The sequence below is a fragment of the Meriones unguiculatus genome (genome assembly GCF_030254825.1).
Source record: "Meriones unguiculatus strain TT.TT164.6M chromosome 13 unlocalized genomic scaffold, Bangor_MerUng_6.1 Chr13_unordered_Scaffold_37, whole genome shotgun sequence".
Lineage (NCBI taxonomy): Eukaryota > Metazoa > Chordata > Mammalia > Rodentia > Muridae > Meriones > Meriones unguiculatus.
The window spans coordinates 807,456-831,290 of NW_026843647.1; the positions used below are offsets into that span (position 1 = coordinate 807,456).

The 23,835-nt window shown below is 35.6% G+C and overlaps 1 protein-coding gene and 1 pseudogene across 1 annotated transcript in view; one reads left to right on the top strand and one right to left on the bottom strand.

Annotated features, from left to right (window-relative positions):
* Positions 1-4,205: 4,205 nt before the first annotated feature.
* Positions 4,206-5,819, bottom strand: LOC132650938 (single-stranded DNA-binding protein, mitochondrial-like; annotated as a pseudogene).
* Positions 5,820-6,270: 451 nt separating this feature from the next.
* LOC132650939 (zinc finger protein 431-like) overlaps positions 6,271-23,835 on the top strand; it is a gene marked incomplete at its 3' end in the record, with an annotated part of 149,153 nt that continues 131,588 nt past the window's right edge. The window contains exons 1-2 of the mRNA XM_060376260.1: positions 6,271-6,290; positions 6,603-7,096. Of these exons, the coding sequence (XP_060232243.1) occupies positions 6,271-6,290; positions 6,603-7,096 (514 nt within the window). The remainder of the gene's footprint in view (positions 6,291-6,602; positions 7,097-23,835) is intronic.

Sequence of the window (23,835 nt, forward strand, 5' to 3'; positions counted from 1 at the left end):
AGAATTCTCTGTTTAGTTCTGTACTCCGGTTTTAAAGTGGATTATTTGGTTTGTTGGAGTTTAATTTCTTGAGCTCTTTATATATTTTGTTTATTAGCCCTCTCTGCTGTATGTAGGGTTGGTGAAGAACTTTTCTCAGGTCGTAGGCTGTTGATTTGTTCTATTGACAGAGTTCTTTGATTCATAGAAGGTTTTAGTTTCATGAGATTCTATTTATTAATTGTTGATCTCAGAACCAGTGCTCTTGGTGTTCTTTTAAGTAAGTTATCTTCTATGCCAATGTGATCAAGGCTTTTTCCCACTTTTTCTTCTAACTGATTTAGTTTGTCTGGTTTTATGTTGGAAGTCTTTGATCAACTTGGACTTTATTTTAGTGCAGGATGATAAATATGGATCTATTTTCATTTTTCCACATGTAGACATCCAGTTATACCAGCACCATTTGTTGAAGATGTTGCCATTTTTGCATTGCATGGGTTTGGCTTCTTTGTGAAATATCAAGTGTCCATAGCTTTGTGGGTTTATTTATGAGCCTTCACTTCAATTCCATTGATTTACCAGTCTGATTCTGTAATAGTACCATGCTGTTTTTATTACTGTTGCTTTATAGTATTTATAGTATAGTTTGAGATAAGGGATGGAGAAACTTCCTGAAAATCTGTTATTTTATAGGATTTTTTTAAACAATTCTGTTTTTTTTTTCTTTTTTTTCTCATGAAGCTGAGAATTGTTCTTTCAAGGTTTGTAAGGAGTTGTGTTGATATTTTGATGGGAATATCATTGAATCTGTAGAATGTTTTTGGTAATATGGCAATTTTTACTATGTTGATCCTACTGATCCATGAGCATGAGAGATCTTTCTATCTTTTGTTATCTTCTTCAATTTCTTTTTTCAGAGGCTTTAAGTTTTTTTTTTTTTTTTAATTTTCATATAGGTTTTAAACTTGCTTGGTTAGGATAACACCAAGATACTTTATGGTTTTTTTTCTGGCTATTGTGAGGGGTGTTCTTTCCCTAATTCTTTCTCAGGCAGTTTGTCTTTTGTATACAGGAGTCCTACTCATTTTTTGTTAACTTTGTATCCAGCCACTTCGCTGAAGAGTTTTTTAATTGTAGGCATTCCCTAGAAGAACTTTTGGGGACACTTATGTATACTGTCATTTCATCTGTGAATAGTGATACTTTGACTTCTTCCTTTTCAATTTTTACCCCCTTAAACTCCTTTGTTGTCTTATTGCTCTAGATAGGACTTCAGATACTATATTGAAGATATTTGGAGAGAGTAGGTAGCCTTGCCTTGTTCCTGAGTTCAGTGGAATTGATTTAACTCTCTTTCCATTTAGTTTGATGTTAGCTATAGGATTGCTGTGTATTGCCTTCACTGTTTTTAGGTATGTGCCTTTTACCCTCGGTCTCTTCGAGACTTTAAAGAAGAATAAGTGTTGGATATTGTAAAATACTTTTGCAGCATCTAAGGAAATGATTGTGTGGTTGTTTTTTTTCAATTTATTGATATGATGGATTACATTGATGGATTCCATGTTATTTAACGACCGCTGCATGCGTGGGATGGAGCCTACTTGGTCATGGTGGATGATATCTTTAAAATGTTCTTGGATTTGGTTTGTATTTTATTTGAGTATTTTAAGAGGGATTGGTCTGAAGTTCTCTTTCTTTTTTGGGTCTTTGGTTCTTTGAGGATTTATCAAGGTGCCTTCAGTCTTACAAAAGGTGTTTGGTTATGATGCTTCCATTTATATTATATAAAATAGTTTGAAGAATATTGCTATTCTCTCTTCTTTGAAGCTCTGATAGAATTCTGCTCTGAAATCATTTATCCCTTGGTTGGGAGTCTTTTGATGTTTGCTTCTATTCACTGAGGGGATGTAAGACTATTAAATTTCTTTACCTGATTTTGATTCAACTTTGGTAAGTGGAATCAATAAAAAAATTGTATATTTCATTTTGATTTTCAAATTTTGTGGCATATAGGCTTTTGACATAAGAGCTAATGGTTCTTTGGATTTTCTCAGTGTCTGTTATCTCTCTCTTTTTATCAGACTTGGTTGATTTGGATAGTGTCTCTCTGCCATTTTCTTAGTTTGGCTAAGAATTTGTCTGTTTTTTTATTTTCTCAAAGAAATAGCTCCTGGTTTTGTTGATTATTTGAATTGTTCTCTTTGTTCCTAATTAATTGATATCAGCCCTGAGTTTGGTTATCTAGTAGTCTGCTCCTGTTGGGTGTGTCTGCTTCTTTTTCATAGAGTATTCAGATGTGCCATTAAGTTGCTTGTATGGGAAGTCTCCAATAGCTTATGAAGGTACTTAGTGCTATTAAATCTCTTCTTAAGACTGCTTTCATTGCATCTCATAAGTTTGGGTATGATGTGCCTTCATTTTCATTGAACTATAGGAAGTTCTTTATTTCTTCCCTGACCCAGATTTCATTGAGTAGGGAGTTGTTCAGTTTCCACGTATGTGTAGGCTTTTTGCTATTTCTGTTATTGTCAAGATCCACCTTTAGTCCATCATGGTATGATAGGATGCAAGATATTACTTCAATCTTGTATCTGTTGAGGCCTGGTTTGTGACTACTGTATGGTCATTTTTAGAGAAGGGTCCGTAAGGTGCTGAAAAGAAGATATATTCTTTTCTGTTTGGGTGAACATTTCTCTAGATATCTGGCAGGTCCATTTAATTCATGGCATCCATTAGTGTCATTATATCTCATTTTAGGTTCTGTTTCACTGCTCTGTTACTTGATGATATTGAGTTGTTGTGGTCTCTCACTATTAATGTGTGGAGACTGAAATGTTCTTTGAACTTAATTAATGTTTCTTTTACAAATGTGGGTACTCTTGAATTTGAGGCATAGTTGCCCAGAATTGAGACACCATCTTGGTGGAATTTTCCTTTTTTTGAGTTTGAAGTATCCTTCCTCATCCCTTTCAATTAATTTTGGTTGAATGTTTGTTTTATTAGATATTAGAATTGCTATTCCTGCTTGTTTCTTGTGTCCATTTGCTTGAAAACCCACATTCCTGCTTCAACATCCCAGGAACTTTTTCCAGGGATTAGCTCAGTGATCTGAGGTTGGAACCAATTTTCCCTCACCGTTGGGTTTCCTTTCACCTGGGAAACACAGTCAGTGGTGTTTTGTGGCCTACTGTTCCAACTGTTGGTCACTGTGCAGTCTCTGCTACCCTGCTGATCAGACACAGTGTGCAATCAACTCTGCCATCTGGGATCTGTTTTTTTTAATTTTTACTGAATATGAGTATTTTGCTTGTATGCATGACTATGCACCTCTTGTGTCCCTGCTCCTCATAGTCAGAAGATCACCTCAGAACTCATGAACCTAGAACAATGGATAGTAGTGGGATTCATGTAAACACTGACAATTGATCCCAATTATTTGCAAAAGCAGCAAGAATTCTTCACTGCTGAGCCATCTCTCCCACCTTATGTTGCTTATTTATGACCAGAATTTACATTGCTAATATTTTTCTCTTTCAATTTTTACCTGTTTAAACATGCTTTCCCTTTTAGTAAGATCTTATTAATGTTACAGTTTAAGCTGTGGCACTGCTGGTTTCTGGAAGATTAATACAGAATTGAGTTGAATGTATAATTCTTTGTAGGAGCTTCAGTAAAGACCTCTGAGTTTTTTCTACCTATTATATTTGTTTGATTGACATTTAAGGAAGACTCTGACTTACAATATAGGTCTGGATGTCCTGAAACGCTTTGCATAGATCATGCTGGCATCCAACTCAATGAAATTCACCTGCCTCTGCCTCCTGAGTGATGGAATTAGAGGCATAACTGAATATACCCAGCTTGTTCATCATTTTTGTAGTTAATAAATGTTCATAAATTTCTCTGATATGTACTCAGTACTGTTCATTGTTCATTTCTCTCTGTGTCTCTGTCTCTATCTTTCTCTTTCTATTTCACTCTCTTCTCTCTGTTTGTCTTTGTCCACATTAATTGGCATGTCTATTCCAAGGCTATATCCTATTCAAAAAGTTCAGATATGACAGTTATTCAATTTTCTTCTGAGAATGATTATTGATAACATTAGCAATTCATTTTTTAATATAAAAGCTTTAATCTTTATTCTTCAACTATAGACTATACATGATTTGGAAAGGAGAATATATAAAACAATTATCAAAAAAGAATAATGTGGTCTATATCTTTTCTTTTGTCTGGTCATTCACAAATATGATCTTATCAGCTATGATTGTTGTTGTTTGACACCTCACATTATTTTTATTCATGTATTTACTGTAGTCCACTTTCCCTTCCACAAATATATGAATCTCCCTTTTCACATATTGATATGCCACTTCCCTGAAGCATGGTAAAAAGATGATATTCAGTGCCATGTTGTGTTTTGACTGAGGTTATCCATTTATTCTGTGTCCCCTGATTACCACATCTCATTTGTTGCTAGATAAAATATTGTGATTCCTTTTCCTTCCACCTGTCTCATGACAGAGTCCTGACTGACTTGATCAAGGAACTGACCAGGATTCATAGATCGCTCAAGAACCCAACTGCTCACTACTTTAGATTCCTGTCTTACAAAGTGATGAAACTCCTGTAACACAGTTCTTCAAAGCACACCTTTGGTTTTTCTTACAATCTAACCTTTAGGCTTTTTCTTCTCCCCTCCTTCACCCAATGCACAGCACCCAACTGTCTAACATTAGCACTTCTGTGTCAGAAAATATATGGAAGAAGCACTAGAATTATATGGTTATATTTCCAAAGAAGTATAAATTTATATTGTTGCCAATGTTTCTGTTGTACAACTGTATATTGTACAATTATATTTTAGAATTCAGTGACATTCAATGATGTGCATGTGAAATTCAGCCAAGAAGAGTGGGCTTTGCTGGAATCTTCCCAGAAGCAACTCTACAAAGATGTGATGCTAGAGACATGCAAAAACCTCACTGAAATAGGTAAGACTGTGAATTTTCTTTCCCTTTTAAAATAAGGAGACAACTCTTACTTTGTTGTTGATCCTCTTCTGCAATTCCAATTGAGAATGAGGAGGAATGAGGTGATTTAATCAGGCATAGTACTAAGGGTCACAGAATGTAGTGATTTAAGTTTTTCCTTAATAATAATATGATATTTCCAATAATATATATTTCTGGTACTATATTTTAGGTTACAAATGGGAACACCATAATATTGAAGAACATTTTCAAAGTTCTACAAGTAACAGAAGGTAAATTTATATGCATGCTGATACAGACACGAGTGTTAAGAAATTTTAATGTGTCCTGGAAGTGTTTGTTTTTATTTTTGTTTTTGTTTGTTGGCTGCTTTTTATTTTTTGTTTTTGGAAGAATTTTTTTTTGTAGCCGTGGCTTGTCTTAGACTTGCTTGGTGGAACAGCCTGACCTTGAAATCACACATATCTGCCTGTTTCTGCCTCCACGAATGCAGGGATTAAAGGCATGTACCATACCTGGCTGTGTCCTGGAGGTTTTGAAGAAAAGCAACAGTGTAAAAACAGCACTGCTTTAAGTGTGCTGATGATCATTAAATTCCCACAGTTCCATTTACCTTAATGTCAGGTATCTGATTTGTGTTTGCAAGGCATTCCCTAAGATAGAAGAAAATTAAATAATGTTGTAACAGAAAATACCATTTAAATCATATAGACATTACAACTACTGAGTTGAACTGCCAATCTGTTTAGTCTCATTTTATCTACTCAGATATTGTAAGAGGTATACATATTGAATAGGTGATCAGTATGTGTCCAAAACTTCCTAATAACAACCACTGTTACTCATATTCATGCAGTAACATTGGAAAGTTTAGTGAAAGGAGCAGCTTATGAGAGTCAAGAATATTGTTGTGGAGAAACCTTAATCCCTATATGACATGTCTATGATGAACAAAAAACAAACTGTGTTAATTCAATGAGGGAATCCTTTATTATTCTTGTAATTTAAATAGGTATAGCATATGTCACAATGTTTGTAAGGCACATGAGTAGAGGGATATTGAAAGAAGCAGTGTAGCTGTCTTTCTCCAAGAACAATTACTTTTGTAGTAGTCCCCACTTTGAGTAGAATTTCTGAATGCAATAAATGGTTACTGTTAATTGGTTTTGCAACTTAAATGAGAATTCATCAGCAAACTAATACTGCTGAAAATACCTATGAATACTAGGAATTTGGAACTTCTTCTGCTTCTCTTGTCTCACTTTGCAAAGGAAGTGTCATTCATACAGTAAAAACAATGCGAATGGGATTGCTGTGGTAAATCTCTGTATTCTTACAATAATCTCTCTCTATATAAATATAAAAAAATACTCTTATAGAAAAATGATGCTATGAAAGTGAACCATGGAACAAATGCTCTTACCATCACAGGGATCTTTGAAAATACCCATAATGAAGGGAAAAATCATTAATGTAAATAACATGATAAAACTTTAAAATTTGATTCTCCTTTACCATTTTTATGAAATTATGACCAAATTATGAAATTAATTAATAAAGATAAATATATTTATTAGTGTAAAGCACTGACTGTGGTAAATCTTTCACATGTGGTAATTATCTCTGCAGGCATGCAAGCAGTTGTACTGGAGAGAAACCTACTAAATGCACTCTATGTGGTAAAGCTTTCTCCAATACCACTGATCTCATACGGCATAAAGGAACACACACTGGAGAGAAGCTTTACAAATGTAATCAATGTGGTAAAGTCTTTGCACAAAAGAGTCATCTCATAAGCCATAGAAGAACACATACTGGAGAGAAACCTTATGAATGTAACGAGTGTGGTAAAGCCTTTACACGAAACAGTACTCTCTTAAGCCATAAAAGAACACACACTGGAGAGAAACCTTATGAATGTAACCAGTGTGGTAAAGCCTTTGCAGAAAACACTCATCTCTTAATCCATAAAAGAACACACACTGGAGAGAAACCTTATGAATGTAACCAGTGCAGTACAGCCTTTGCACAAAAAAGTCATCTCATAAGCCATAAGAGAACACATATTAGGAAGAAACCTTATGAATATGCCCAATATGATAAAGCCTTTGCACAGCCGAGTAGTATCCACAAACAAGAAAAGACACACAGTGGAGAGAAGCTTGGTGAGGGTAATTAGTGTGATAAAGCCTTTGTATGTAATATTCATCTCCTAAGACAACAACACATTGTGGAGGGAAACCATATAAATATAACTATGTGGCAAAGCCTTTGCACATAACTTCTAATAAATCAAAAAACACATACTGGAAAGAAGCTGTATGACTGTAACCAATGTGAATAAACTTTTGCACTTCAGAATAATCTCCACACTCATGAAAGAAATCCTAATGGACAGAAAGCCTGTGAGTGTTTTTAACATGGTGAAACCATTCCACATTTGTATAATCTTCATCATCATGAAAGGATTCATAATGGAGGAAAAACTTACGAATGTGTTAAAATGGTGAGGCCTTGCACAAATCTAGAGTCATCATTATCATAAAAGTATCCTTACTGGAGAGGATTTCTGTGAGTATAAGCAATGTGGAAAGGCCTCTGTGTACTTTGGTCCACTGAGATCCAACAGAACTGTAAAACTAGCTCAATGGAAATGACCTCCCTTTTCTAAAGGGGAACGGGAATAGGGAGAATAGGAATGGAGGGTAGTACTGGGGGAGAGAAGGGAGGGGGACTACGATTGGTATTTAAAGTAAATAAACTTATTTATAAAAAGAATACAATGAATATTGAATATCAATTACATGCAACAGTATTATATAATAAGGTGTTTATGGAAGACTTATTGATAATCCTGATTCTCAACATTTACTGTTTTCAATTGCCTCACATTACACAAGAAACTTTTAGTCCAGTGGATGAATATGTAGGGAATGGTGAACTAACACCAGCCAGGAAGTTCTCTGAGAGTATCACAACAGTGGTAGCCTGTAGAAGTTTCTTTGTGTACACATACCTATTGTTCCAGCGGTACTATTGAAAAACATCACAACCAACACTGAATTTTGAGATATGAGGGAGGAGGCTTTCTTTTCCATGTATGACCCTGCTTCTGGCCTAGATGTGTAACCATGTCAAGGGTGAGTTTTTCTGGAGAGTGTCTTTAGACATAGACACCACCAATCAAATTTGTTAGATGGCCTTTGACACAGATACCCGATCACTCCTCCCTTCAAATATCAGAAAATTTAATTATTTGTTCTTGTTCTTGTTCATATGATAGGAATGTGCTGTTTAATGCAAATCGAGTACCCTTGAATTGCCTAGTATTAAACAATTATCTACACCTATGCTTGGAGCATCCCAGGCACTCCCCAAGGGGTATAAGCTTGTTTTCTGGAATTAAAGTTGAACTTACTTTCTGAGGTGATTCCCAGTGTGGCTCATCACTGTTATGCTTGTAGGCTTTCCAAGCTTTATACCTCATCTTCTGCCCCTCATGCCTTTCTGGGTTGGTTGAAAACAGCCTTCTAGGCAGCAAGAGAATCATGTTCTCTGAAATGCTTGTGATAATATGTTTCAGAGGTTATAGCATTTCAATTTCACATGTTTCTGCATGTGAGATGGTAAATTAAACACTATATTGGGGGCTGGACTCTTTAAAATGAGTTATACCTAGTGTTTCTTTCATGGCAAGGTTGCAGGAAAGCTTCATGGTATGAAATCTTTTAAGGTGAGTATAGTGGCCGATGGAAAAGAAATAATAGCAGAAATTTTATTTCTCTGCTTTTAGTAGCTGAGCACTTTTCCAATAAGGTATGGGTGGATGGCAGAGGAGAGTTACTTCCCTTTTGAGTAGGCTAGGGAAAGGGGATGGGGGAAGATGAAGTGAGGGTAGGAGCAGTAGGAGTTGAAGGAGTGACCTTCAACCATCATACATAATGAATAAATTGTGAAAAATAAAATTTTTATTTTATTAATAAAAACAATTAATAAAATAAAAAATACTAAAAAAAAAACAAAAGAGCAAAATAGCAAAATTTTGAGTCTAGTTTGGGTTACTGCCCTTCCTCAAAGAGAAGAAAGAAGATATATAGAAAGAAAAGAAAAACATAATCTTTGTCTTTGTCACCTTTCTTCCCTGTGGGCTCACTTGATAATCATTATCCAATGGAGACCATGCTTCTCTCTCTCTGAACTTTATGTTACCATAGCAGTAGGATTCAAACCTGGAACTAATGGCAGAGGTTCCTAGTTAACATATCAAATCAAACCTACCTGACATTTTCTCCCAGCAATCCTTCAGTTCTTCGATGTTGTCTGGTCCTCCAGGCTAGTATAGCCCATGCAATACCCTGAATTCTCCTTCCCAGGGCCTGAGCTAACCTCACTTCCCCTTCACCCATATATAGGCAAACTATTTTGGCTACCCGGTCCTGTCAAGAGCCATTCAGTAGCAATAGCAAAAGGGCTGTAGAACTCATGGAATGTGGCTCCCCTGTTAGCATAGTCACGAGGAGTTTGTCTTGGAGAAGCATAATCCCTAGAACTGCTTGTCCTGAGGACTTTGTGCTCTTATGTAGCATATCTCTGCTTGTTGCCCTTATGATGCCCATATTCCTCATAACATGAGTTGTATGAAAACTCTAAAGAGGCTTCTAGCCCATCACTGGGCGATATCATTGGCATTTAAAATTAACAATATTTGATCTCTTTCCACCTGTTTACTGGAGCAGATTAATGAATTAACCACTGCCCTTGAAAGGAGCCATAGATGTAGATTGTTAGCAATGACCATTATACTTAGAAACAATTTGGTAAAATAGATTGTTTAACAAGGTCAGGGAAGATGTTTTTGCTAATGGCTCTGATGTAAAATATCTTAAAGAACAATTTAAAGTGAAGAAAAGTACACCGTTAAAAAAAGCCAGGGATGATTTAAGGTTGATGAGCCGAAACAATAGCCCAAGGTATCATTGGCTGTCTGGACTCCCTCAAACTGGGTCTAAAACTGAGACAGCAGTTGATTCCTGTATATTTGTTTTTCCCCTCAGCTTCTTGATATGATTTAATAAAAATGATTAATGAGTAGATGCACACCCCTTTAAGATTTAAAGTACAGGTGCCAGTACAATGCCATTTTTATTACTGTTTCACTATAGTACTACTTGAGATCTCAGATGAAGATACCTCCAGAAAATCTTTTATTGTACAGGCATTTTTTAAAATCAATTCTGGGTTGTTGTTTTGTTTTTTTTTTTTTCCATATGAAACTGAGAATTGTTCTTTCAAGGTCTGCAATGAGTTGTGCTGGTATTTTGATTGGAATTGCACTGACTCTTTAGATTTCTTGTGGTAGAGTGGCAATTTTTACTATGTGAATCATACCAATCCCAGAGAATGGGAGATCTTCTGATATCTTCCTTGAAGTTCTTTTTTCCATACAAATCATTCACTTGCTTGATTAGAGTCACACCAAGGTACTTTATATTATGTGTGGCTTTTGTGAAGGGGTTTTGTTTCCCTAATTTCTTTCTGAGCCCATTTGTCTTTTATATACAGGAGGGCTTCAGATTTTTTAATTTAATTTTGTATACAGTCATTTTGCTGAAAGTGTTGATCAGCTGTAGGAGTTCCCTGGTTGAATTTTTAGGGTCATTCATGTGTACTCCCACACCATCTGCAAAACAAGTTGGACTCGATTTGGAGAAAAGGGAACCCTCCTCCATTAATGGTGGGAATATACACTTGTACAAGCACTTTGGAAATCAATCTGGTGCTTTCTCAGAAAATTATGAATAGTGCTACTAGAATATTCAGTTATACCAACCATGGGCATATATTCAGAAGATTATCAACCATACAACAAGGACATTTGCTCAACTATACTCATAACAACTTTATTGACAATAGCCAGAATCTGGAAACAACTTAGATGTCCCCAAACCGAGAAATAAACACAGAAATTGTGGCACATTTATACAATGCAATACTATTCAGCAATTAAAAACAAGGAAATCAGCAGGCAAGTGGATGCAACTAGAAAAGATCACTCTGAGTGAGGTATCCAGAAGCAGAAAGACACTCATGGTATATACTCACTTATATGTGGATATTAGCCATATAATACAGGATTAAAAATACTAAAAGCTAGAGTCCTAAAGGATCTAAACAACAGGAAGAACCCTAAGGAAGATGCTTAATCCTCATTCAGAAGGGCAAATGGGTAGACATCGGTAATGGGGGAAGATAGGGAACAGGGCAGGAACTACCACAGAGGGCCTCTGAAAGAATCTACATAGCAGGGTATTGAAGAAGATGGTTAAACTCATAGCCAAATTTTGTGCAGAAAGCATGGATTTATATGGAATATTTAGGAGGTAGAAAGACCTGGATGTGAGAGGCCCTCCACAAGGAGGCCAATTGAGCCCAAAAATATGGGCCTGGGGGGTCCTGTTCCAACCAAGGAACATGAATGAAGAACACCTAGAATCCCTGCTCAGATGTAGCTCATAAGTATCTCAGTTTCCATGTGAGTTCCCTATTAAGGGTGACAGGGGCTGTCTCTGAAATGAATTCAGTGGAAGGCTCCTTGATCAGCTACTCCTGGAAGATGCAGACTTGCCAGGCCACAGAGGAAGAAAGTGCTGCCATTCTTGGTAAGACTTGATAAGATAGACTAGGATAAGATAGTAGGGAAGGAGGATTTTCCCTATCAGTGGACTAGGAGAGGGGCATAGGGGTAGAAGAGGGAGGTAGGTTGTAACTGGTGGAAGATGAAGGAGGGGCTTACAGCCAGAAAACAAGGTGAATAAATTGTAATAATCAATAAAAAAGAAAAAAATGAGTTTTTTTTTCATGAGATGGCTGGACTCAGGCAACTGTCTCTTAAAAACAACTAGAAAGAATAGTATTTCATCTCTACTCATTTTCCTTTTTCCTGTGATACTATATATAATAAATACCCTTAATAAAATTCAGTGGTTTGTCATATATTCCTAGTATTGTAATATTGTAAAATATTGTACAAATCAAATTTTGGTATGTTAAGTGTGTAAAAATAGTTTATGAAAAAGTGGCTTGAATTTTCAAAAGAGCAAAGAATGATTACTCAAAACTCAGGAGGGTGAAAATGGAAGGAAAATTGATGGAAGAGTAAATAATATATAAATAAATTAATATCTCTTACACAGTAATTATAACATTTTGGTTATTGAGATTTAAAAAAATATACAGAGAATATTTCTCAAGTAAACAATGTAAGCTATTATTAATAGCTCTTATGCATGCACCCCAAAGTATTTCTTTATATTATTCCTCTTGTCACTGAAATGTGTTCTTTGACAAGTCATGCCACTACACCTGATGTTCAGGCTCTAATACTGACTATTCAGTTCTTATTTCAGAGCACTGAGTGCTTATAACCCAGTTATAAGTCAGACAATGTTTCATTTCTGTGTCTAGCTCAGGTCATAACTTGATACATTTTGAGTTCATCCACAATTTCAAAGTAAAATGATTGCCTTTCTTGAAATGTTAAATGTTCTCTCTCACTCTTGCATATACACACACACACACATACACACACACACACGATACATGTAATAGCAGTTATTGGCAACCCAAGACTTGAAATTGAAAGAGCCAAAAGAGGGATATATGAGAGATTTTGTAGGTAGGACAGAGAAATAAGAAATAATGTGATTATATTAAAAATCTCAAAAAACAAAAGTACATGTTTTCCATGAATAAAATTTGAATAATATATTTTGCACTCATGTGATTCAGGACAATCAAGTCCATTCTCTCTTAGCATACGGTAAGCTTTGCTTCAGTAAACATGAGTGTAGATGTGTGCTGGACCAGTCCAAGTCATCTGTTGCATATCCTCATTCAGTGTGTACAGTACATACTCTCTTTTAAATTGACTCAAGAATTTTAGTATTTGTTTGTGTGAACTTTATAAAATAAAGTTCCCCTAAACTTCTTTTTTGGTCCACTTTCTTCTACTGTCTCCTTCCATCCTTTTAAACAGAGATGCTGTCCAACCTGGATGATAAAGAGTGTTCAGTAGATGCAGCAGAAAAATGGACATTGTTGTCTAGTCCATTCTGTTAGTTCCTGACTTTCTATTGGAGAATTGAACATCCAAGTTGAGAGATTTCAATGAGCAATGTTTATTATTTCCCTTTATTTTGTAGTTATGGTGTGAGGTTTTTGCCTCCTGATTTGATGCTTGGGATTATTCATTCTTTCTCTCTTGAGCGATCAGGAGTTATTCTAAAGAGCCTGAATTTATATGCAAGTTAGTATTTTCAACTTGCATCTTTTAATATCCCTTCTTTGTTTAATATACTTTTCTTCACATTTAATGTTTTAATTTTATGTGCTGAGCACAATTTCTTTTCTGGTACACTTTAATTGTTGTTCTATATACTTTTTGTACTTTTATAGGCTACCCCTTCTTCATTAGGTTAAGGATACATTCTTCTATTATTTTCCTGAAAATATTTTCTAGAATTTTTGATCTGAGTTTTGTCTTTTTTTTCTATTTTTATTATTCATAAATTACTTTTTTGCACTTTTTAGATTTTCTGGATCTTTTGTGCATAGCTATTTAACCTTTCTTTTGACACACTTGTCTTCTTCTTCTTCTTCTTCTTCTTCTTCTTCTTCTTCTTCTTCTTCTTCTTCTTCTTCTTTCTTCTTCTTCTTCATCTTCATCTTTTCATCCTTCTCCTCCTCCTGCTTCTCTTCTTTCTCCAACTCCTCCTTCTTTTTTTCTTTCTCTTCATCCTCCTCCTTCTCCTTCTCCTCCTCCTTTTCTTCTTTTAAAAATAGTCATTTTACTTATATATTTATCCGGATTAAAGTTTTCTGTTCCTCTAATCCTGGCAACTCTTTCCCATCTCCTCTTCTATTCTGTCTAAATTCACCCTCATATTAAACAAGGAGAGCTATAATGTATAATAAGAAAATAAAATAGCAAAAAGACAAAAACAAACACATCCAAGTAGGAAAAAAAAGAAAAAGAGCCCAAGTTGGGAAATGATGTAGACTTGCTCAAACATGCAGGAATCTCACAAAATATTAAACTTGAAACAATGGTATACACACAGAGGACATGTAGCTTTAAAAATAGAAAAAAATCTTCAGCAAATTAAAATGAGAACTATGATAAAAACATTTTAAATGAATGCCAGAATTCCAGGACATGAGAATCCAAACTTGTCAGTGAGGGAAATTTTTGGGCATCTGCCTATTGGAATGTACTCTTAAAAATACAATTAAGAGTAGTCCCTTGGATAAAATGAGTGTCCCTTGGAGAAAACTACATTTTCATTTGCAAACATTTATCAATTAGAGATAGGGCTAGGGCAGAACTCTAAAGGCCTTGTGCATGGTGCCTCAGTCTCTCACAGTTTATCTATTCTTCAGTCCTCTTAATTTATACTGCTTTGTTCTTTGATATCCTCTTTCTTTTCTGGCTCTTACACTCTTCTGGCTGAATTACTGAAGAGCCTGAAGGGCATATTCTGAGGTCTTTCACTGACTGTCTATTTTCTCTATGGGTCTCTGAAATTGTCTCCATCAGATGCAGGATGATACTTTTTTGATGATGGCTGAACAAGATACTGGTCTATGAGTATAGCAGAATGGTGTCAATGGTCATTTATTACTTTTAGTAGAATGTACTATTTGTTTTTCCCCCACAACCATGGGCTGTGTAATTTCCTTTTCTTGATCAAAAAACCAGTGTTAGGTGTGGATTCCATCATGTGAAGTGGGCCTTAAGTCAAACTATAGATTGGTATTTACTCCTACAACTCTTGCACTAATATGTCTTACAGGTAGAGCATTGTTATAGTTCAAAAATTTGGTATCTGGGTTAGTGTTTATATTTCTCCTCTTGTAGTTGCAAAGTACATCACATATCAAAGTTGCTAGAATGTAAGTGTGAAGGTTCTATGTAAGCACAAGCTCTATTTATCTATGTTCCAGGTAAGTGTAAGTGTTGTCTCCAGCAAGAGGGCATTGTAGTCAATTTCTGAAGAGCATCCTATAGTCTTGGCAAAAGCCTGTATTGTTTTGGCATTACAATCACACTACTTTAACCAGTACCTCAGTTAAATATTACCAGTACTGGATGCTTTACTTAGTGTCAAGAAATTTCCATTTGGGACTTTCTTCTTGTGTGGTGATTTCATTTATATTGACTCTTTTTATAAATATGATTTAGAACGTTTCTATTGCATTAGGTTTCCAATGACCCTTAATTTTACCTGTCTTTTCTCATGTTACCTTTTCATTGCCCTCTTCCTTTCCCAATCCCCTTCAATTCTATCTTTTTAGCCCACTTTCCATTTGTTCCAAGTATTTTATTTCCCTTTCCTATGGAGAAATCTCTGCCTGCCCTAACCTCCAGTTCTTAATCTGTATGTATCCCTGTGGTATTATATTCAGTTGCTTGCATATTATACATCTTGCAACTAATACATATGTAAAGCAAATACATACCCTATTTCTCTTTTTGGGTCTAGGTTCTCTCACTCTCAGTTACCTGCAAATCTGCATTTACCTTCATGTTTCATGATTTGATTTTTTAAATGTCTGAGTAATATTTGATTATGTAAATGCACTAGTACTATAACAAAAAAAAATAGAAATACACACTGCAATGCAAGAAATACACATTGGAAAAACAGATAAAATCTTTATAAATGGTGCTGACCAAACTAGATGTCTATATGTAGAAACATAGAAATAGGTGCTTATTTTCACTCAACGTCACCTCCAAATGGATTAAAACCTCACCAAAGTTCATATACAGTTAAAGCCATGAAGTCAGCACAGCTATTTGACAAAGATCCAGCACAGCTGAGCTGCATGTTATAGTAGCCTTCATGCTATCTTCCAGGCTTTGTCTTGATCTCCACTTGCTACATGCTTAGAGGGCTTTCAGTACATGTATGACCTGGGGACATTGGAGCAATGAGAAAATTTTTAATGAATCATTTATGCCTTCACTCTGTGGTACTGCTTCTAAGCTTCCCCAGAAAAATTCTGAGCATACTGCCCCTCTCAGAAATATCAATTATCTGGCCCTACATGAATGTCTTCCTTGTGGAAGTTGTAACTCACATAAAAATGGCAGAGAACTCCTTATGAGACTTCAGCTCCAAGACAGTCTTGAAAAATCTACCCCTATGCTTCCTCAAGAAGAAAATAATCAGAACAACATACTCTTAAAAAGGCAAACAAAGTTTGTAGTGCTAGGAGAGTTGATATCATTGGAGAATAAATACCTCATACTGCTGTATCCTCAGGTGATTACTTTGCATATGAGATTAGGAGTTACATATGATATGCCCCCCATGACTATATGGAGCTGTAAATGAATGTCTGGAGATATCATCACCTTAAACTAGGATCTATAATGATGGACAAAGAATGTTTTGTAAAAATGATTTTAAAAGTGAGGTATTATGACCTCCTTTTCCTAGAAATATCAGCTTTCACAGTATCACTGTAGTGTTGTATGACCAAAATAATGAAAAAAAATACTTAGATTTAGCACATAAATAAATTCTACAAAGATATGAGGTATAGACATTGATTTATGCCAGGAATTGAATAATAACTGTTGCTGCTTTGGCCTAAATTGTTTTTCTTGAGGTTGTCCATTAAAATTTGATAATATACTTCTCAGGACAAAGCAATATGTCCAAGGCTGCTTAAAGATTTTTTTATTTATTGCCATTGAATCTGAGAATGCTTCCAACCTGAGAATGGGCTTTCAGGCTGTGGCAAATATGCCTCCAGATCCTCAAAACTGTCAGGTTATGGGACTGATGAAGAAAAATGATAGTAAAATATAAGGTTTATCAATGCTGACTAAATTTATGACCAAGAGACAGTTAAAACACACGTCTGGGGACAAAAAGGATATCATCTATGTTTTAGAACAATGTGAATCCATCTTTTATTATTGAAATCTGTCTAAATAAAGAGGTACTATGACTGCCAGTCAGTCAAGACTCTAAGTTTCTTTGGACAACCATTTCTGACTCATTTCTGCCCTGCCTTATCCTTCCCTTTTCTCTGGAAACTATCAACTGCTGGGGCTGGTCCCCAGTCTTTCATGACAATCTTTCTTTTCTTTCACAGTAGGGTGACTACTCACAACTGAAGATCTAGAGTTACATGCTTCAGAGTAGATAGGACATGTGATATCTGTTTTCTGGATTTTAGTTACCTAAATCAATATTGTCATTTATATTTCTATCTACTTATGTGCATACCATTTCACTTATCTATATCAGTTGAAGGATATTTAGGTGTTCCCATTTTGTACCTATTGTGAACAGAATAGCAATGAGCATGGTTGAGAAAATATTTTTGAAGGAGTATGTTGAGTCCATTGTGCATATGTCAAGGAAAGTTATAAGTGGTTCATATGGTAGATTTATTTTCATCATTTTGAGAATTCTGCACACTGATTTCCACTGTGGATATACAATTTTGCAAGCACCCTTTGCCAGAGGTCCAGGTTTTTGCCTGTCCAACAGAAGATGTCAACTGTCAGCCTAATTCCTGTTTCCTCCAGAAAAATAAAATACTAAGGGAAAAAATATAGTACCTGTATTATTTATCACAATTACGATTATGTAATTAAAATTTGAATACTTATATGTCCATGAATTAAAAAGTAACATGTATAACTTACTAAAATGTTTTTTCAGAAGTGGTTTCTATTCTGAAATAGAGTGTATCTATATAACATTGTTTAAATGAAGGGCTCATTTAGTTACGGTTAGAAATACATTTTATATAAACTTACTAAAAGTAGGGGTAAATAATTTCATTTGAAGACACTAAGGTATTTTATTATAGTCTGGTTATTGGACTTAATGATGGGTGAGTCATGGTGCTTGAGAAAGATCCCCAAAACTATAGCTGTGCTGACACATAAACACAAAGCCATGCAGGCCAGGACCAAACCCAGAGGATCCTCAAATGACAGGAAGGTCACTGCCATGGGCAGGCACTTGTTTCTCTCAAGGTTTGGGTACTCTTGAATTCAGCAAGGGATACACTCCTGCTGATCTGTGGCGAGAAAGTAAATCAACATCTCAACTCCTACAAGTCACTCCATGTTCAGTGCATGAAGAAAGATTTCCAATGATACTGTGTGCATCCTATCACATTCTCTTTTACTATAGTACCAAGAAGGACACTAAACATACATTATTTGTCATTTGAGGTAATGGTTGCCTAAGGTTTTTTTTTCCTAGCTAGATCTATGATTAAAGATGTATTTTTTTGTGTTTTTCTCAGTCAATTGTGTCTTATTTATGCTTTATTCTGTCACCCTTGTTTATCATTAATTTTTACAATTTATTCACTTTGTATCCCAATTTTAGCCGCCTCTCTCTTCTCCTCTAGGTCCCAGCATCCCTCCCTACTTCTCTCCTATCCTTCTCCTGTAGTCCTCTGATAGGGAAGGTCCTATCAGACCCTATCCTATCAGGTTCCTTTAAGACTCCCTGTATCCTATTCATCTGTAGGTTGACTAGGTGGTCCCACCAGGGAGAAGTGATCAAGAAGCAGGCAGCCAAGTTCAGAGACTGTCTCTTCTCCCCTTACTAGGAATCCCATATGGACACTGAGCTGTCTATGTGCTACATCTGAGCAGGGGGTCTAATTCCTCTCATGCTCTTTGGTTGATGCATGAGTCTATGCAGGGCCCCAGGACCCAGATTTTTTTTTGTTTGTCGGTCTCCTTGTGTGACTCCTGTCCCCTTTAGGTCCTTCTATCTCCCACTTCTTCAATAAGACATTTTGTGCTCTATACAAAATTTTGCTGTGGGTCTCTGTATCTGCTTCAATCACCTCTTGAGTGGAGTGACTTAGTGTTCATCTGTGAAAGGCTCCTACCCTGTTCTCTCTCTTCTATGCGTTCTGGCGTCTATCCTGTTTTCTTTTCTGAATGAGAATTAAGCATCTTCCCTATGTTTCTCTGTTTCTCCTTGTACTTTAGGTTTTTAAGGTCTGTAGATTTTAGTATGTCCAATCTATATTGTATGGGTAATAATCACTTGTAAATGAATATATACCATACATGTATTTCTGCTTCTGAGATACATCACTCAGGGTGATTTTTTTTAGTTCCATCCATTTGCCTGCAAATTTCATGATTTTCTTGTTTTTAATATCTGAGTAGTATTTCCTTGTGTAAATGTACCACAATTTCTGTATCCATTCCCCCATTGAGGGACATCTAGTTTGATTCCAGATTCTGGCTATTATGAATAAAGCTGTTATTGTCATAGTTGAGCAAATGCCCTTGTTGTATGGTTGAGCATCTTTCTGATATATGCCTAGGAGTTTTTTAGCTGAGTCTTGGGGTAGCAGTATTCCCAGTTTTCTGAAAAAGCACCAGACTGATTTCCGAAGCAGCTGTACAAGTTTAGATTTTCACCAGCAATGGAGGAGGGTTCTCCTTTCTGCACATCTTCTCCAGCATGAGTTGTCCCTTGAGTTTTTTCTCTTAGTCATTCTGTTGGGTGAGAAGTGGAGTCTCAGAGTCGTTTTGATTTTCACTTCTCAGATTTTTAAGGATGTTGAGCATTTTAAGTGTTTCTACACCATTCAATATTTCTCTGTTGAGAATTTCTGTTTAGCCTTGAATCATATTTTAAATTGGATTATTTGATTTGTTGGGTTATTTATATATTCTGGATATTAGCCTTCTGTCAGATGTAGAGTTGGTGAAGATCCTTTCCCAGTCTGTAAGCCATCCTTTTGTTCTGCTCACAGTGTCCTTTGCTTTAGGGAAGATTTTCAGTTTCATGAGATCCCATTTATTGATTGTTGATCTTTGAGCCTGTGCTGCTGGTGTTCTGTTCAAGAAGTTGTCTCCTGTGCAAATATGTTCAAGCCTCTTCCTCATTTTTTTTAATAACAGATTAAGAATGTTAGTTTTATGTTGAGGTATCTGATCCACAAGGAATTTACTTTTGTGCAGGGTGATAAGTATGGATCTATTTGTATGTGTGGACATCCAGTTAGACAAGCACCATTGGTTGAAGATGTTCTTTTTTCCATTGAATGGTTTTGGCTTCTTTGTCAAAATTCAGGCATTGTAGGTGTGTGGGTTTATTTCTGGGTCTTTGATTCAATTCCACAGATCCACCAGTATGTTTCTATGCCAGTACCACACCGTTTTTACTGTTTTTCTGTAGTACAGCTTGAGATCCAAGATGGAGATACCTCCAGAAGTTTTTTATTGTACTGAATTCTTTTAACTATTCTGGATTTTTTGTGTTTTTTATGTAATGTTGAGAATTGTTATTTCAAGGTCTGTAAAGAATTGTGTTGGTATTTTGATGGGAATTGCATTGAATCTCTACATTTCTTTTGGTAGAATGGCCATTTTGCTGTTTTTTCTTACTGGTCAATGAGTATGGGAGATCATTCCATCTTATGATATCTTCTTCAATTTCTTTCTTCAAAGACTTGAAGTTTTTTATACAGATTTTGCACTTGCTTGGTTAGTCACACCAGTGCACTTTATGCTATTTGTAGCTATTGCAAGGTTGTTTTTTTCCCTAATTTCTTTCTCAGCCCTCTTGTCTTTTCTATACAAGAGGGCTTCAGATATTTTTTAGCATCTTTGTATACAGCCACTTTGCTGAAGGTGTTTATCAGCTGTAGTACTTCTCTGGTAGAATTTTTAGGGTCACTCATGTATACTGTCATATCATTTGTGAACAGTGATACTTTGACTTTTTCCCTTCTGCTTTGTATCCCCTTGATTTCCTTTAGTTGTTTTACTGCTCTAGCTAGAACTTCCAGTACTATGTTGAAGAGAAAGGAGAGAGTGAGCAAAGTTGACTTGTCTCTGATTTCAGTGGGATTGATTTAAATTGCTTTCCATTTAGTTTGCTATAGGCTTGTTGTATATTATCTTTGCTGTGTTTAGGCATGTGCCTTTTATCTCTGATATCTCCAAAACTTTAAATATTAATGGAACTTGGATTTTATTAAATGCCTTTCAGCATCTATTGAGATGATTTTGTGGTTTTTGTTTCTCAGTTTGTTTAAGTCGTGGATTACACTGATGGATTTCTGTATATTGTACCTCCCCTGCATGCCTAGAATGAAGCCTACTTGGTCAGGATAGGTGAGATATTTGATGTTTACTTGGATTCATTTTGCGAGTATTTTATTGAGTATTTTTGTTTCAATATTCATAAGAGAGATTGGTTTGAAATTATCTTTTTTAGTGTATCCCTGCCTTTTAGTTAGCCTTTGTGAGGTTTAGGTATCAAGGTGAATGTGGCCTCATAGAATGAGTTTGGTAATGTTCCTTATTTTTCTGTTTTGTGAAATAGTTTGAAGAGTATTGGTGTTACCTCTTCTTTGAAGGTCTAGTAAAATTCTGCGCTGAAACCATCAGGCTCTGGGCTTTGTTTGGCAGGGAGAATTTGATGATTGCTTCTATTTCATTAGGGCATATAGGTCTATTAATTTAGTTACCTGATCCAGATTCAACTTTGATAAGTGGAATCTAGCAAGAAAATATTCCATTTCATTTAGATTTTCAAATTTTGTGGCATATAGACTTTTAAGGTAAAACCTAATGATTTTTTAATTTCCTCAGTGTCTGTAATTATACCTCCTTTTATTTTCTGATTTTCCTGATTTGTAGTGTCCCCCTGTGTTTTAGTTAGTTATGCTAAAGGTTTCTCTATCTTTGTCATTTTCTCCAAGAACAAGCTCTTGCTTTTGTTTATTTTTTGAATTGCTTTCTTTGTTTCTAATTTATTGATTTCTGCCCTAAGTTTGATTATTTCTAGCCATATACTCCTCTTGTGTATGTCTGCTTCCTTTTGACTAGGTCTTTCAAGTGTGCTGTTATGTTGATTTAAGATGCTTCAGATTTCTTTATGAAGTCACTTAGTTCTATGAACTTTCCTATTAGAATTACTTTCATTATGTCTCATTAGTTTGGGTGAGTTGTGCCTTCATTTTTGTTAAATTCTAGAAAGTCTAATTAGTTTATTTCTTCATAATCCAGCTGTGATTGATTAGAGTTCAGTTTCCATGCATATGCAGGCTATTTACTATTTTTTGTTATTATTGAGGTCTAGTTTTAGACCATGTTGTTTTAATATGATACAAGATATTATATTGTTATAATATTCTTTTGTTGGAATGTATACAATTTACCCTTGTTCATTCAAAAGCTGGTTTCTCTGCTCCGTTGTCTGGTTTAAATCCAGATACTGCATTGTGATGCTTTTTCTAAGCATCGCCTGTCTCAAGTTTGCATAAACATGCCACCATTTGTTCTTTATATTGTCAATCAAAACAACCAGCCCCAATACTGAGTAATGGAGAGGATAAGGTGAGACATTCTGGTCCAGAGTGGGAGGAAGAGGAAGGAGACAGGAGAGGAGACTAGGAGAATCTGCAGGAGAGGGCTTGGCACCGCATGCAGGAATTAACTGGAACTAAAATATCACAAAAAGCAAGTATGATGGGTGAATCTGAATCATAGGAAACTCTGCAGACTTGGAGGTTTAGAATGGAGAAATTTTGGCTAGCATTGTGCTCTAGGTTAATTAAATAAATCCTAGTCTCTGTGTGGTGATTTGGTTATACAGCTGTTTAGGAATAACCACTGCTTAACTAAAAGATTTATCAATAGTAAATATTAATAATCTACAACAAATGGTATCCAACTAATCTAGTATCCACACACTTTCAATCCTACTTTAATATAATTTGGTGGGGGAGAGGAATAAGCTCTCAGCGATACAACCCAAACTTTAAACCTAAAAACTCCCAGATAAATTACTGGCTCTTTAAGAGAGACTCTTAAACATGCCTCAGAGCAAAAGACAGCCTACTTTGGGCAGAACTGAGACTGAACAAAACTGGCTGCCACTATATTCTAACAGGATGAGAGAAACATTAATACAGACTTCTTTGAGCTTGGCAGATAATCTCTTCTATGGTTTTAAGACAGAAATAAAGGAAAGTTTAGAAATTATGACTATGGTTACATTCATATTCCTCAATTTAACTTTAATAATTGATTTAGCCTTTTATGTCTTCTCAAAGGCAAAGGCATTAGAAAAGATACTGGAACAACACAAAGAACATGTAGAACAATGTGAAGAAAAAAATGAAGGTTGGAAACAGGACATAAAAGAAGAGACACAAAAACTTATAGAACATGATAAACAACAGGAAATGAGGGCAGAGGATTTAGAAAAGATACTGGAAAACACAAACAATTAGAACACTACAAAGAAAAATTAAAAGTTAGAAGGGAGGCATAAAACAAGAGATTGAAGAGATTATTGAACAAAACAAACAACAGAGAGATAGGTATGAAATATGGGTACAGACTTAAGAAAAAGAGTTTAGAATACTAAGTAAAGAACATACTCAGGCAGAGGCAAAAGATAATAATAAAGAAAGCCAAACAAAGGTGGTTAGAAAACAAACGTTAGCTTATCCAGTCGGTGTACAACAGAGACCAGCAAATGATGATCACCCACAGGATTACCATGAGACTGAATGGCACCCTGTGGAAGTGCCAGACCAAAGAAAATTTAAAGAAAGTGTCACCAATTTTGGAATGCATTCACCATTTGTAAAACAAATGCTGACTTTCTGGTCAATCAGTAGAGGAATCCCAAAGGACTGGGAGGATATGTCAAAGGCAATAAAAGAACCTGACCCATATTTACAATCACTATCATGATGAAGAGAAGAGGCTAGAGAGATAGCATACAAAAATAGAGCCAGGGCTGTTGGTGTTTCTAAGGAACAGTTGCTTGGTGAT